At 44.6% G+C, this 17369-nt stretch overlaps 1 protein-coding gene and 1 pseudogene across 1 annotated transcript; one reads left to right on the top strand and one right to left on the bottom strand.

Annotated features, from left to right (window-relative positions):
* Positions 1–2781: 2781 nt before the first annotated feature.
* On the bottom strand, positions 2782–8445 carry LOC119457355 (uncharacterized). The gene is made up of 8 exons (XM_049671638.1): positions 8249–8445; positions 7300–7403; positions 6178–6430; positions 5364–5401; positions 4446–4535; positions 3648–3725; positions 3469–3516; positions 2782–2790 (listed from the first exon to the last, which is right to left on the bottom strand). Exons 3-8 carry the CDS (start codon positions 6356–6358, stop codon positions 2782–2784), a joined length of 444 nt encoding a protein of 147 aa, XP_049527595.1. The 5' UTR covers positions 6359–6430; positions 7300–7403; positions 8249–8445.
* A 2704-nt stretch (positions 8446–11149) lies between these two features.
* On the top strand, positions 11150–15510 carry LOC125947231 (uncharacterized; annotated as a pseudogene).
* Positions 15511–17369: the final 1859 nt, after the last annotated feature.

A 17369-nucleotide genomic window follows, 5' to 3' on the forward strand; every position in this document is an offset into this window, starting at 1 on the left:
CAGCAACCTTGCTTTCCGTTTGTATCACAGGAAGTGAAGCTAGAGCAGTGATAACTTCTGGGGCACAATTTCCTGATTTAGGTGGCTTTGCATATAAAATGCCAGTGAACTATCACTAGAAATTGTGCTGCAGTTGGATGGTCATTGGTTCCTGCAGACTGTCTGACAATCCCAAACAGATTCTCAAGTCTGTCCTGGCTCAAGTTTGCTGTATGTACTTGAAACCAATGTTCTTAAGGTATGAGACTAAGTTCAATGTGCTTTCAATGGTCACTCAGAGACCCTCCGCAGTAGTTGCACTCATGAAGCCACCAACTGTGGTCTTTGCATGCTCTTCCCATTTTGTCAGGTATTCCAGAAATTCCTTCAGGAACACGTAGTTTGGTGATGGCATGGACAAACCTGCTTTTGGTATTCGAGCAGTCATTATTCTTATGAGTTTGTAAATTTTTTTTACAAAAATCTCTGTTGGCTCCACAAAATTATAAGTTCTTTCTAAATGAGAGCGATAGAGAAAGAGACCCTTGATTACCTGATCACCAAATATCTGAAAGGCAGGGGCAACCCTCATTTTTTCAAAAGAGTTGGGACGAATCCCTATTGAAAAATCTCGTGTGTACGTGTTATATGTGGCTCGTATATACGAGATTATTGGATATGTGTCCTCGTATCCCACGTATGCATACGAGGGCCTCGTATCCCACATATGCATACGAGGGCCTCGTATCCCACGTATGCATACGAGGGCCTCGTATCGACTGCCATACATACGAGGGCCTTGCCTCGTATCCCTTGCATGCACTGCCTTATGCTACTATTGGGTTTGTGTGCTGCACAACAAATATTTATTAATTGTAGGCTGGTATCTCATGCACCACCTACATTAATACAGAGCCCGTCACAACAGGGCTTCTAGAAATGATTCTCTGCATTCAACTTGGCCCGGGCATATACCTGCCATGCCCTCTAGATTCCAGTTAATTTTGTGCTTCAATGCATAAATCGATGTTTTGTTAAGAACCCAACTGGAACGCCAATGCATTTCTCCGCAATGTTCGGGAATTAATATCTCGAAACTGGCATCATCCCGGGAATTCGTTCCAAGTGTATCCGCCTTGCGAACTCCACGGCTACAATTTGTGAATTGCAATATGGGCCATCAGGTAATTAGTTGTTTCGAACGCGCTGCCCAAAGCGGTGGCAAGTCAAGTTCAAGTCGAGGAGCGTTTATGAATACGGGGGGTATACTATCTCAGCAGTCATGTGATGGCGTCGGCAAACGCGGTGCACGTTCCGGCATGTGTAAATGGCTGCGTAAGACGCTGTGGCTGCTCCACCTTACTAGAGAGTACTGCACATTTCTAACGCGTTTGTGCTAGCATCCCCTTAAGCGGGAGATCCGATGATTCCCTCCGGAGCTTCGCCCACTCATCATCATTCACCCCGTGGATATGCTGTGATTTTTTTTGAAAGTGTTCGCTGAAACACCCTGTATGTGTACACTATTGCATGCTTATTTTAGATCCCTCAGCTTGTCTGCCAGGTATCTATTCATTTTGGAGCGCCGCAACTTCTTCTCTTCCTCAGGGGCACATCTTCTAAGGTATGCATCAAATGCGTCTGAAAAATTGGTCATTTCGGTGTTATACATGCATTGCTACAACCATTACAAAAACAAAATTGAAAGAATGTGAATGATACTTACTGCCTACAGCTTGCAATTTATGGGGGCTTAAAGCCAGCTTTTCCACAGCATTGGTGTCCTTAAGAAAGCGGCAACAAAGAGCCCCAGTGACGCTCCTACCCCTGAGTGCCGGGACTCCCCACACCAGTTTCGCCAGTTGTTTGCAGAACAGGGAGTCCCGGCCACGGCCCTGGAGTAGGTCCCACCTCTCCTTGTCAACGAACACACCATTTCCTAGGTGTACCTGCAATAAAGGACGGCAGAGACACATTAAGACTGTTTACGTGTGGGAACCTGAAAGCACCTTTAGGCAACCAAATGCCTTCAATGTGACGCGCGCAATATGGCGCACGCACTAGGCACACCTTAATTTAGGTCAGCCCGTACCAAAGAGCCGCCATAACATCAGGTAATCATGCTTGTTTTGCACCCCGGGGTACCAGGTTCTATTTCCCACCCAGTCCGTCAAACTTTCTCATCAAAGCAATTTGCTTTGTTTACAGGAGCCTACCTGAAAAATCTGACATCCAAGCATTTTTTTACATGTTTTTAATGTTTGCGCAATCGACCACTCTTGGTACAGTCTTTCGGACACACCGGACGACAATGAATTTTCATGTGATGGAGCCTATAATTCTTTCACATTAAAGGAGGCCATGCTGTCAAGCTGTACAGTCTGTTTCACACTTAGGGGAAATCTCGGAGCGCATTGCATCGCGATGCGGCGAGCGCTGGACCGCGTCGACTGCTCGACGCGGCTGGCCGCCAACCGCGTCGAGCAGTCGACGCGGTTCAAGATAACGCGCCTCGAGCGTCTGCGCCTGTGCGAGCTGCTTCTGGCACCCGACTCCAGCGCTCGCCGCATCGCGATGCAATGCGCTCCGAGATTTCCCCTAAGTGTGAAACAGACTGTACATAACACAGGACACAGCAGGACATGCAGTTGTGCAATTAGGGCATTCATGCTTCAACTAAGGCTTGCAAAAAAAGCTGTTAAGATAAATGTTATACTTAAGTTACACATGCATGTGTCACCTCTTTTTTCGTCTCGATATTCCTGCACTGTTTCTCTTGGAGTACAATACCAACTAGCCCAACTATCCATCCTATAATGCCACACACTTGTACAGAAGCAAGCAGAATAGTATATGTTTCTTCATTTAACAAAAGTCAGTTTCGCTTGAAAGGCAAAACAGTGATAGCGATACCAAAGCATCTAACAGCTATAAAATAGTTAGTAGTTTAATCGGCCCCACATAATGCAGCAAACATTCTCATACTAATTAAATTGATCAGCACGGTCTCAGCACACACAGGCAAAACACAAACACATCTCGCTCGATGAGTAGCTTCTCGCTTCCTTGAGATAGAGTGAGCTGCAACATTAGGTATGCAGAAATCCAGGGATGCCGGCGGAGAGACTGATACAAAGTGAAGAGCCATCTCGGCTCACTCAAACTTAAGAAATACTGCAGAAAACTTCTAGGATAGGGCACACCCAGGCCCCTTTTTACGTCTGCAGCAAGAAGCAATAACTTGACCACCCCAGGCCAGGCTGACTAGTAGACAGACATGCTTCACCAGCGACTTGCGCCCTCCCACTTGGGCAGACTCAGTGTCATCCCAACCCCGCCCGCATGAAGACTGTGCACTCTCAAATGCTTTTTCTTGATAGGATCTTATTGCACTTGGACCTTAATGTACGAGCCACCACATCGACAGCCCCAAATTTTAGCTTGGACTGTCCGTATAATTGCTATCGCAATAAGAAAAGAGAAACTCACCTTGCCATTAACCTCAGCAAAAACTGCCGGCAGTGCAATGTCGGACTCCTGCAAATGACAACAATACTGTCATTAACAAGTATTTCCTCAACCTCAGTACATTTCAGCGACCTATTATTTTCCTTGCATGTATATATAATGCCAGGCAAATAGAAGTTAGCAAAGATTGAGGACCCTACTTGATTGCGCACGGCCTGCGATGGTGGATTTGCAGGTTGCAGCATAATAGAGGCCCCTGGCACTGCAACGTCAGACTCCTGCAAATGACAACAATACTGTCATTATCAAGTTCTGCAGCCAACACATTCTAGCTCTGCAATATGTGTTTCAGGTATAAGCTAATTAGTTCAATCCCACCGGTTAAACATACACTAGAAAATGAGCACACAAACAATTAGAAGACAAAATGCAGGAGCAATTTGTCCATCTACTGCGCAAAGGGTAGCAGCATGCTTTCTGGTTTTTCGAGACACGGGTTCTGTGGGGTAGCAGAGACCAATCGGCAAGCTACGATGCCGCCATAACACCACAAGAAGGCTCTTGTCTCTGCAAAGTTGTGACACGGGTAAAGGATTCGTAAGACGCCTACCAGCGGCAACAACCCAGATTGGATTTCAGAAATGCTGCGCACAGATTGTACTCAATGGTGCTGAGGAGGTCGTTTGGGATGCCTAGGACAGCCATGATACATCTGACGAGAATGACTTCTGAAGTTCTGACGAGGATGTAGCTTTGGCATCGACTACCACATCTAGTAGCCGAGCTTGCGATAAAAAAATGTCTGCCATGTTCATAGTTGTCATTTTTATAGCGCTTGTTGAGGACCCTACTTGGATGCACATAACCTCGCACGGTTCATCTGCAGGTTGCTGCATGATAGAGGCTCTTTGAAAGAGAATAATCCCATGGGCAACTATTGTCTTCACTGAAAAAAGGCATGCCATAAATTACGGTCAATAGAAGCTTCATTACTATACCTCTGAGCTTTGGGAAGCAAGTACTGATGCTCCACTGTCATCTGCACCAATATTTGGAGGTGTGGCATTCGGGCAAGGCACACTGTTTTCCTGAAAAGAAAGGCAGCATTAACACAAGGCGCCCCAAGGAGTGCTCGAGGAAAAAAGAGAGACGAAGTGGAGGAGAAGGGCACGTGGTGCGAACAAAGAGCCAGTGAGGCTGAAACCAGAATATTGAGTGCGAGTCGTGAAATATCACGGCACGCATAGCGAGCGAGGGCCACGAAACTGCCAACGCCGGGCAATGCTCGCTTCACGATAATGGCAGTAAACGAAACTTCAGGGAGCTAAATCCTACCTTTTCCGAAAATGCAGCAAAATGTACGGCTTCCTGCTGACAAGAGACAAAGATTACGCTCTATAACATACCAGCAAACAGCACTTACTTTTCGTAATGCTAAGCAGCAGTTTCCCAGCCCCTTTTCTGAAGTTATTAGAGTTCCCTGAAGCCTACTGTTGTAAATCTTTGGCTTAAAAAGTCGAGATGAACTAAGTCATTCCTGTCAGCTATTAAAATTATGGTGTTTTACATGCCAAAACCCCTATATGGTTAGAGGCATGCTGTAGTAACGTAGTGAGACGCCCGAGTAACGTTCACTAGCTGGGGTTAGGTGCACTACTGTGCACCTAACTCTCGAGTACCCAGGAGCTTTTGCATTTTGCCCTCCACGATATGCAGCTGCAATGGCCTGGTATTGAATCAATATCCTCATGCTTACCAGCACAACAGCTTAGCTGCTAAGTCACCAAGGATGTTCCCTTTGTCAGCTAGCTACAAAGACCAGCTTGTACTCAATTAAAAGCATCACAATTCTAATTATTGAAAATGACTGAGCCAACTAAGTTCCCCTTATATTTGCACAAAGAGAGTGTACATACCTTGCAACAACGTTGGCAAGTTGCTGTGAACCAGGAATCTAGGAAGAAACAAAGCAACTATTACCACCACATACATCATCTATTCTCTTGTTATTGCTTGTTCACGTAAACCATTCACAAAGAGAACTGGTTATAAAAAATATGACAGCAACCAGTCTCATATTCAAATGAAAGCTAGAGATTGCATAAATTGTTAGGTTTTACATGCCAATACCACAATATGATCATTAGGCACATCGTAGTGGCGAACTCCGGATTAGTTTTGCCTGCCTGGGGATCTTTAACTTGCACTTAAATCTAATTAACAGATATTTTTGCATTTCGCTCCCTTCGAAGTACACCTACCATGGCCAGCAAATGAACCTGCGTCTTCCTGCCCAGCAGCGGAATGCCTTAGCTACTAAACCACAATGGCAGGTTCATCCTAAATGATATACACATTTTTGCGAGTGAAGGACGACCACAACTGTAAGCAGTGATGCACCAACTTTTCTCCATGCACCATGGCAGGTCCATCCTGAATCATTTACAGATTTCTGCAAGTGAAAGAGCAGCACAACTGCAAGCAGTGATGCATCTATTTTTCTCTTGCAAGAGATATGCACCTGCCCGCATGCAACAACACTAATTTTTCCAAATATTGTTATAGGTGTTACATTACATCATTCTTGCTAAACGAGGGCCTCATATTCTTGCTAAGACACATTCTTGCTAAAATGTTATCAAGAATGTGTACAGTGTAGGTATTTTGCAATTTCTTTAAACCCTTGCATGCAGCCCAACACATTTTTAAATATTGTAAGCTAATGCTCACCCAGTTTGTTGAGAAGGTGGTCCTCCAGGCGGTCGTGACGTGCTTGCAGCTCATCTTTTTCTTTTCGGAGTGCTGCCAGCTTCCGACACAGGGCTGCATTTTTTTGCTGCTCTGCCAAGAGCAATTTTTTTGGAACATCATCTTCACCATCATCAGAACTCGTGCCCTGATCATCGGACATTAACCTCGCCAGTTTGCGGCGTTTTGCGGCTTGCACATTGCGGGCGGCCTTTTTCGCTGAAGGAACCTGCGACTAAAAAAACAAAAAAAAAGCCCCCCAAAATTGTAAGTTTGCAGAAATTAAGAAAGAGAAACCCTTTTCATATTTCTCATCAGCAAGTTTTAAACATAAATTGCCTTTGGAACAGGGATGCTTGTTGCTGCTTAACAATTGTTAGAACACATACATTACTATTTTCCTAGATGCCAGCACATTAGATCGTTTAATCTCCATTTCAGTAAACCAGTTAGTTAAATTTAATGGGTCTGAAACACCCTGCTTTCAATAAAGCGAGAAAAATGGATAGGTACTAGTTGGTCTTCATTCACCTTCTGCAGTGCTGCACAAGCGTGTCATGATTTACATGACGTGCTTGTGCATTTGCAATACTCAAATCTAGTGAGAAGCCCATTAAACAGAACAAAAAGTGTGGACTTGTATTCTATCTCGCAAATAAATTGCAGCGCTTCCGAGGCTAAAAGCATGCTCCAAAAAATAAGGTCATATCCTGTTGCAGCAGAATATAGTTCCAGATATACAGCTCTAAATCCTGTTTATTGGCAGTATTTAGAGCCTTAGGGCACATGCACTTGATCTCATCTGTAAGGATCGAGCGCCAGTTTGCAGCAGCCACACGGCACTGTTCTTCCCAGACAGCCTGATTGTTGTAAACATAAGAAAACTTGCCCTGTTTATTTCGAATCACTTCCTATTATGCAGTAAGCCATGCAAATTTGTTGCTTGTGTGTGAACTACGGTAAATATGGATAGCATAAGTATGGTAAGTGAATGTCTTGGCAGTTGGAAAGGGACCTCACTCTTTGCTTATTAGTTTGCCCAATGTTGTACATACCATTACTACAATGATTTACACAAAGATAGTATTGTTTTCTAATACATACGTTCGTCGCCAAACCACTTGTTGCAGATGAGTCTCCATCAAAAATAAATTCTGGCACGGATATCTTCCGCTTTGTCAACCGTTGTATGAGGTCTGCCTTTGTTACTATAGCACAGTAAAGAGAACAAAAAACAAGATCAAGAATGAAAGCATACAAAAATTAAACATGTTGGTCGAATTGCTAGCACAGCAGTTACATTAACCGTTGTAATATGGTTAGCTAAACAATTTATCTGTACTTGTTGCATACTATGCCATAGAAGATTTTGCATTTATTTACTGTATGCATTTAGACATACTGCTCAAAAGATGGGTTCAATGCATAGTTGATAGAATGAGCATTGAATACAAGATAAACGAAGACCCGCGTCCCTACAACCACGAAGAGAAAAATACAATCGCGTTCATTCATTGTAGGACTGGCAATCACCAAACGAAAGTGCACGCTTTGGGCTACATATAACCTGCATCATTTCTCTAGACGCCGCAGCCTTCCCCACGAAATACAAGTCAATTCCTTTTTTTTCTCTCTCTCTGTCTTGTTCATCTGAAGCTACGACAGATGCGACAGGGTCTGTTCGCAGAAACCGAACATAGGTGTGTTCAAAGTATTGAAAGTGACACCGAGCATGATTCCACATTTTGCGTTCGTTAACTGCTTCTTTGATAACACTGCCAACTCGCACAGTCTAGTCATCCGTGAAGTTTGTAAACTCGCCAAGAAAGCTGTAATTTCACTAAACGTGCTACAGGAGCCTTTTTGAGCACTGAAAGCCCCACGTCTTCCTTGCGATATTTTGTATCCCTTTTAGCGTCGTTTTGCATGCCCGGTGGTTTACGTCCCCTAACTTGCGGTGCGTGACAGCTATCCGTACGCATGCGGCACAATCTAAGCATAGGTACAGCGTCGAAGTCGAAACAGTTGATACATTCAAATGAAAATCACTTACCACCAAGCTCCACAATGTCCGCGAGGTAATAGTCCTCATCGCTGTGGTCCGACAGCAGTCCAGTGTCTCACCAATACACCAATTTTTTCTTGCACAGTTCGTTCACCGACGTAGGGGCATACTTCTTTATCAGTGAAGTATGCACTATTGCCTTGGCACCGTCATAGTATTTCACGAAAGCAAAGCTCGGCGTACCCGACGTGGCCATTGTTGTGTAGCACGATATTTGCAGACTTCACTTCGCCACTTTCCGGATTGATCCTGGATTGACTACGAAATACGTGATGACGATGATGATCGTGCTTCCCTTTGCATTGTTGGGCACCACACAGTGCCCTGATGGAGAAGAAATAATAATAAAATAAATAAAGTCCTAACCATTTCTATAAAAAACACGCACCTTGTAGACTGCGCCAGTTGACAACCATTTAAATGGGCAGTCGCACGCGGCAGCAATGCACGCGGCAGGTGCGGGCGCCCTCGCGAGGTCGGATATGCTTCGAGCAGCTTCGAGATTGTTTGAAACGCAGTTCGTTTAGTAGGATTCCCAAGACTTTATTTCGAAGGGGGCGAGAAGCTTGGATCCCCCCCTACCCCACCGGTTTCCAGATAGCATCTGCCATGCCATGTGAAAACCGTCACAATTATAACTACGGCCTTTTCGCGCAACCACGTCTGCAGACTGCATCATCCACTGCATAGTGCTACTTTTCCACTTAGAAGTATATCTGGGGAAACTCTGCAGTTAAAGACACCGCAAATGCGCAGCGCACGAATACAATTCCGCCATGCATGCAACACGCATAAGGGTGCCAAGGTGGTCAAAATTATAGTTTGTAGCCTCTGACAATGGCGTACCTCACAATCATTTTGTGGTTTTGACGGCCGTATCATTTATTTTAAAATAAGTACTGTGGCAGCCCCGCTGCGTAAGTTGTTCGCAAATAGTCGCAAATGGAACAAGACGTCGGCATCACGAGGTGATGGCAGAGAGAACAGACGTGAACGACATCACTATCGCGAGGAATTTGGTTTGGTGAACGGCAGGGGCCGTATTCTGAAACGTTCGCCTAGGCGAAATTTCGCCTAGGCGAACGTTTCAGAATACGGCCCCAGGTCGCGCTAGCCGGTGGCAACACATCGATCGCGCTTGCAGTCGGGAATGGTCGCGCAACCACTGCCAGTCCCCGGTATGAGCCTTTAGAAGATAGGCATGGTCACACGCTATCGAACTGTGGGAAGTGCTTTTATTAGGCGCTTTTTTCTGCAATATTCCCGCTATATATATTCAGCATCGTTGGGGGCTCTGAAATTACCAAGAACGACTGTTTCTTTATATATAGAACGATGTAGTACGTTAATTGTCCTTACAACATATATTGTTACGGATAGGCCACGCATTGTAACAATATAAATGGTGTGCGCAATGGTGTTAATTAAATGACAGCATGATCGATGCAACGGCATACAGATAATTATCTCGCTCGGTCGCTCGATCGCTATGCTCCTACAACAGCCCTCACAAGGAGTAATGACATCTGCGTTAAAAGGAAGCTGGTACACTGCCTTGTCTGTTTCCCTTCACCTGTGTCCGTGTATATCTTTTTCTGTGGTGGACCTCTGAGAAATCGAACCGAAACTGGCTGTAACGTTGAAAAGTTGCAGTAATAAATTATTTGTGGTGTTTTTTATGTCCTGCAGTTTTTGTTCTATCATTCAAGGGTCAATTCACTCAACGTAAGGACGTGGTCATTCAGAAATATGATGGAAGTTACTCCGTTAAGTTTGGGTATTGTTGACGAGTTTCATTATCATACCTGTAATAACGTTGAACTGGTGCGTGCACGTCCATGTGAACGGGCGTTGGCAAAGAGGTTTCATATGCTTGGTAGCTAAAACCAACGTTTATAGATGCTAGCTTCCATGAACGTTGGCTATAGAACAGCATCGGCAGCATAGGGCTGCTGTACGTGCTGGCAGACCAATCAAGGTACACGATCGAACACTTCTTTAGAATCGGCCCGAAACGAGTCCAGACAGGGACCTCCAGCGCGTAGTACGCAGCATGAGAGGCATTCGTTGAAATGAACTGTCACTTCAACTGTAATTTCATAAGTTCATTTGTGCGCTGGCAGCGAGAATGCGCGCTGTCTACGTCATCTTTCAACTTCGTGCTTAGGCAGCAAGTAAATTCAGCTGCTTTGTCGTATTCACATGTTTAAAATTTATGTGTGCAAGGTTACTTGGACATTGTCACTCTTCTGCATTCGATGTACGAACACCGGGCCTTATCTAGCAGACGACACGGAACTTGCAATTGCAGTCCTAAACTTGATTAAAATTTTATTTGTGAATAATGTGTGTGTACGTTTATACAGACTGATACATATTTTAAAGTAAGATAACTAGCTTTGCCATAAATTACATGCATGCACTAAAAATAAACACTTGCTAGCGCCACTGTTGCTTTCTTACATAATCAAGTAGTCGCAGCAGTTCTGCAGGAACACTTGTTCTTGAGCTGTCGGTTTGCGTGCCTCATTTGTTGGTGTGATTGTGGTACCTGCATGGCAAGCTGATTTCGGCGACGCGCGTCTATCAATGCTACGAGACGAACAAAGTTCAGGAAATGTAGTGACGACAGACATTGCAAATGGGGCAATTTGTAAAGGACTCCGCCAAATGGGTCTTATGAAGTGGAGTGACTTAACATTAACTGTGAATACAGATGGGAGCCCATTGTACAAGTCCTCCAATGCCTCCATTTGGCCCATTCAATTGTCGATCAACGAGCTTCCGCAGCCCCATCGAAATGCAAATACCTTCCTCGCCGGCTTGTGGTTTGGGCGGAAACACCCTGATATGGCTCTTTTTATTGGGAAGTTTGTGAAAGCCTTACAGATGGTTGGGGAGATTGTGTGGCAGCATGGTGCTGTGGACCTGATCTCCAGAGTATACCTAGCTTGTGTCTGCGTTGATGCCCCTGCCAGAACAGCTGTTGGAAACCAGACACAGTTCAATGGCTGCTTTGGTTGCCCATGGTGCCTAGCATGTGGAACACTGCAAGAAGGTAAGTTCGTTGCAGTAATATTTATTGTTAGATGACATTTCATACTTGTTATTATGGTACTGTGTTAGCCTTGCACTGTATGCTGAAATATTGGCAGACATATCACAATTTGGTAATTTGTCCGATTACTTTCAGAATGTATACATAGAAAAATTTTGACAAAACTGAGAGCATTGGTGAAAATTTCTTGGATTAAAGCCGCACAAAAAAAGGCAAGGATGGTAAAAATGAATGTGACAAGTGCCTAACTGTATTAAAAACACATTACATATTTGCAGAATTCAGGGGTGTAAGGGTTCGAAGACTTAGTGTGAATCATAAGTTACGCCTACCTGCATGGGAAGGTGGCAACAAAATAAATTTTAGCTGATTTAGTTCTTTTTTGTTTGTGATACCATGAACATAGTTTATTGTTTGTTTTACTTGAAGGATGTGGTAGGGATGTGGCACATCACGACCTCCGTCACCGTGATGTGCATTTTGCGCCCGGCACCCTCGTGTTGCTTTGGTCACCATCGCGTAAAGTTGGCCTTTGTGAAAAACTGCTCCCCTGTTACACCGGCCCATATCGCGTACTCCGCCAAGTGACCGATGTCACCTACGAAATCGTTCTCGCCAAGCCCACTACGTCCTCCGATGTGACCACCAGTGATATTGTCCACGTCGGCCAACTCAAACCCTACAACTCTCCAAGCGCATTGGATATTTAACAGCACCGTGACGGTGCTTTTGCCGCCGGGGGGGTAGTATTACGATATCACCGAAAGATGTTCAAGGGACGAGCCGCCGCGAGAAAGACGATGAAGTGTGTCTGTGCTCTTGGTGCGAGCGAGTGTGGGCCTGGCTGTCTGGCTCCAGTGTAAATAGCCTGTAAATAGCCTCTTTCGTCTGTGTCCTTCCACACGTAACAATATAGAAGAAAACAAAAGGATTGACAGCAGAAACGACAGCAATTAATGAGATGCTGTAGTATCATGTATTTGCTCATTTACAAGCACTATACATACGTTGATTTTCAAAGTATATGTGAAAGTAGAAGCTTGACAGTGTTACCATTTAGTTGAACTATCAAACAGTAATGCTCAGTAGTTAAGGACTTATCATCAGAGAGATATTCACACAATATACTGTGTGAAATATTCACATAATGTGTCATTTCTACACAGGTACATTGAAGGCAAGGGTGCACAAAAGCACAGAGATGCAGGTTTGCGCCTCTTCACCTCTGGGCACCTGCAGAAACTTGAGTTTTTGAAGATAGAAAGCTCAGAGACTGTTGTGCGTGCAGACGTTCTGGCATCAATGACAACAAGGACTATATATAAGGTGTCAGCCCGGCTACTAAGAAGTGATGGAGAAATTGTTTCAGGCACCTGCACCTGTGTTGCTGGCAAAGGGTCTGCATGTAAGCACCTGTGTTGTGTTTTCTATGGGTTGATGTATATAGCTCAGCATGACCTTGCAACTGTGCCAACCTTGCTGGCGTGTACTGAGACAGAAAGGCAATGGTACAAACTGAGAGATCCGAGAAATGTACCACATAGCTTTGAAGACCTTGTCTTTTCGAAGGATACTTGGGAGAGACTCAGCAGTGCACCTGAGCATCACAACAAACGAATGAAATATTCATCACTAAAACCAGAAAGAGAGGTCATGACGACACGAACCTTAATTGGCTTACATGGAAAACTAAAAGAAAATGGACTGTAGTGCTTCGCTGACATTTTAGAGGCTAATGATTTCTTGTGTGACAAAAGCACCGAGTCAACAAAAGACAACAATGTGCGTGAAAGCATGCCTCTGCGCTGGCTTGACGCCGTAAAAAAGTCACAGACGCTAGTGTACTCAGCTGATGATGTTGCTGCTGTTGAGAGTGCGACAAGGCTGCAGAGTGGCTCAACACTGTGGCACCATTACAGAAAGGGATTGATAACGGCCTCAGTAGCACATAGAGTGTACACGTGGGTCAAAACGTGCAAAACAAAAATGGGGTCTCATCATGCCCCGGTCACTTCTGAGTGCCGTAATGGCGAAGAAGTGTCGTGACACATACGCCATGAAACGAGGGCTGTTGTGTGAGGATAATGCAAGGAAGGAATTCATAGAGCAAAACAAAGGGCACTTGGACATACAGGTCGAACAGTGCGGTCTGCTTTTGTGCCGGAGCAATTCTTTTCTAGGAGCAAGCCCCGATGGCATTGTTAAATGCCTTTGTTGTGAGCCTAGTGTTCTGGAAATTAAGAGTCCAATGAACCTTGACACATTTTGTAAGAGTGAGCTACGTGATGGGTATCTGAAGAGAAGCAGCAGATACTTCACCCAAGTACAAATGCAAATGGGGGTGAGCTGCTTACAATCTTGCATCCTCTTCGTTTACAGTGAACAAAAGTGCGTGCAAGTTTCTGTGAATTTTGATCAGAATTTTTTCGATGAACTGGTGAAGCGGTGCAAATTTTTTTGTGAGAAGTACTTGGTGCCTTCCTTTCTTGACAGTTAGCACTTCAAAATTTCTATTAGGCATTTTGTAGTAGTAGTAGTCATAGGTCGGCAAACTCACTCATGAGTCGACTCACTCAGACTCAGATCGGTCCGTGAGTGTGAGTGAGTAATATTTTGGTGAGCTTGAGTCCGAGTGTGTCCAGCTGAGGAAAATTTTAGTGAGTCTGAGTCCGAGTGAGGAAGATATTGGCGAGTCTGAGTGAGCCCTCAGAGCAATATATATTTCTTGAGTGAGTCTGAGTGAGCTCTAATTTTTTTGCCGACCTATGGTAGTAGTAGATCCTGAAACATGGTATTTATTCTGTCATTTCTTCCTGCTTTGCTTTGGCATGCTGAGAATACATTTAGAGTAAGAATGGTGGTTATTCAAAAACATAATTGTGGTGTCACTAAGTTTTGCTGGTTGACTACGCATGGTACACCTGTACCTAACCTAATAAGTGGTGCTAACAGACATCCACTAATGTAGATGCAGGTGATCCTGCAGCAAACATTGCCAGCAGACATTTATTGACAATATAAAAAGTATACAGGGCTTTACAAAGGGAAGGACATGAATATGTCAGATATTAGATACAACAAACAAAACAATAACAGGAAACAGAAAGTTACAGACCTAGCACTTAACAATTACAATCGAATAGAGAAAATGAGAAACACAACAAACAAGGTATTACCAAAACATGGTAACTGAGCAGTGCGAATTATCCAATCACTAATGGCTCCTTTGAAACTCACCATCCTAAATACAGGTAGTTAAGGGTGGATGATCCTTATACCTAGAACAACTGTTGAGCTTTTGTCATTTTGAGGTGCACTTTTAGAAGGACCCTTCATGAATCTAGTCTGGTAGATATTTTTTTGCCAAGATGCGGAGCTTTCAGAACAGTACCAGTTCTCGACAAGGTGAAGTGTGCTAAAAATTCTGTTTTGAAATGAACACCATGAAGCTGCATAAAACCATCGGCAGCTGATTTGAGCAAATGAATCTATTTATTTTACGAAAACATGCAGTGAATACTTGTGTTCTTTCTTCACAATGTTTATAGACACAATGCAACCTCATGATGGGTAATATCCCGATTCTGTTAGTGCATTGCTGTGATAGTGCTTGTTTTTCACTGTGATAGAGGGAATGCTGTACATGTATTTTGAGTTTCACTGAGTGTGTATGTTTGATGGGGGATGTGCAATGTTTATTGCTTCAATAAAGCTGATATTAGTCAGCGTGTCTTTACATACGAGTTATAGTTATGGCATTGTGGGATTATAATCATCATCACTCTCGGCCTGCCACTGCAGGATGAAGGCTCCTCCCAATGATCTCCAATTTACCCTATCCTGTGCGAGCTGATTTCATTTTATCCCTGCGAACTTCTTAATTTCGTCACTCCGTCTAACTCTCTGCCTTCCCTGAGTGCGCTTTCCCTCCCTTGGTAACGGGATGGTTAAAAATATGAACCGTCAAAACTCTACAGCAAAGGCGTATCTACAAAGTTAGTCAAACGAGCGCATATGTGCCATATCTTGTTCAGCTGATCTGCCATGCTGTTTGGAAATACATGCGACAAAATTTTGAATGTCTTCACCCTCCTAATGACCCTCTCAACATGTATCCGCACACTTGCTATGCGTCTTGTTTCTTCCTCATCTTTCTCGGAGAGTTGCGGCCTTCCATCCATGAAAGGTGGAATGTTCAGATGCAGCGATCATGCCTTGCACTCGTCTTGGATTGTGAAGCCACGGTCTGCCATTATGCTCCGTCCTGGAGAAAACTTATCTAAAACATTACAGGAGTTGGTGAGGGCCTTGTCAGACAGACGTCCAGGTGCTAGGTCTGATACAAACACAACAAAACCATTGGGGCTGCATACTATGAGACCCTTCGCTGTGTTGTGTTTTTTGTAGTTGGAAAACGTCTCACTTTGGACCCGAAATGACGACGGTGTCTCGATGAAAATCTCTGTGCAGTCCATTATTCCATCTACAGTGTCGTAGCCTTTCGCGAGGAACACCTGAGGTCGGTATTTGTCGCACAGCTGGGACGGCATCCATATTGGCACCTGCATCAAATTTGAAAACATAAGTTTGTGCTATATACTCTGTGAACCTTGTCCTCGAAAGCAGTCACAAGATGGAATACAAAGGAATAAATTGACATCTTTGCGAGTTTTAGTGTGTATACAGTAACATTCGTGATCGCTTCCCATATGCATATCCTTGTGATTTAAGAAAGTATGGCTGTTCTTTTTTCCAAAGAAATAATGAGGAAAGGGGTCAAAGGGAGCGCAAACTTTCGACTGTTTATTCAACATATAGTGCAATGAAATGTATAGGCATGGACATGCGCTGCAAGCTGAGCAAACATCCAGCGTGCACCACCCAAATCATAACCTGTGATTTCGTTTTTTCCGCCACAGCAGCAAACACTTTCTCGCTTAGGCCGAATCCACTCCTGTAGCTCTTCAAATATCGACGTAGGGATGTTCGAGAAGGCAAGGTCATGATCTTGTTTTTGCGTATGTGTTCATAAAGGCGGGGACTTTTCATGGACATAATCAAGCACTCTAGGGCCCACTCACTTTCATATTTCATTCCTTTGGTGGATTTCTTCCTACACGCTGCGAAGCACGCCTTGACTTGCGACTGTTGTTTCACGGGTAGCGCCTTGACTGCTTCTTCAAAGGCTGTAGAATCATTCTGTGCATTCTTTTCTTTCATTTGCTTCATGCGCGATTTAGCCTGGAGGAGACTCAGGCGGCTCCTTTTCGCTTGTGCTGTTCGCAGCTTAAGCCTGTATGAAAGCGTCTGCACCCCGGTTTTACCTCTTCGCCTGTAGGATTCTCGATTCCGGAGCAGTCTCCTGACGTGCTTGCACCATGGGCAGGCTTTTTCCGGCGTTTGAGCAACCCCTCGGCAAGATGGGCTGAAGGCTGAACGTCAGGAATTGCGGGCGAGTTCAAAACAGGCATTTGGTCACCATCGTATTCTGCACTGTGCGAGTCGGTTTCCTCGCAAGCAGACGTGTTTGGTTCCTGGCGCTGAATCTTCGAAGGCAAACCGCATGTGGACGTTCTTGATGTCCTTTTCTTCGGCGCTTTTTTTGAAAGATACGCAGGGACATTTGGGAATGCGGTTGGCACTGCGTCAAGTTTCAGCACTGGTCGCTCTCGCGGAATCTGAACAGTTTCGCCGTTTATCACGTGCGTGAAAAAACGCTCAATATACTGCTCGTCGAAATGGCGCTCACAAAGCACAGACTTCGCGTCCAACGACTTGTCGGCACGGGGTACGGCTCGTCGCCAAGCTTCGAAGAGGGCAGGGTCCTGGGAACAGAAAAGAGGGAGACCTTTTGTACCTGCTGCCTCGACGACACGTAGCCGGTAGTGTAGCCGGGAGCGAAGCAGTGATGTTGCTTCGCTTTCGTAGCGCTGGAGTTCATCTGTCCCACTGAGCTTGGCCCTTACATTGGCATGTCAGCAACGAAATACATTTTTCGATAAGCGAGACAACACCGCAGGATCCACGATGAAAAAGAGCCACCGCTTAGAC

The sequence above is a fragment of the Dermacentor silvarum genome, chromosome 7, assembly GCF_013339745.2.
Source record: "Dermacentor silvarum isolate Dsil-2018 chromosome 7, BIME_Dsil_1.4, whole genome shotgun sequence".
Lineage (NCBI taxonomy): Eukaryota > Metazoa > Arthropoda > Arachnida > Ixodida > Ixodidae > Dermacentor > Dermacentor silvarum.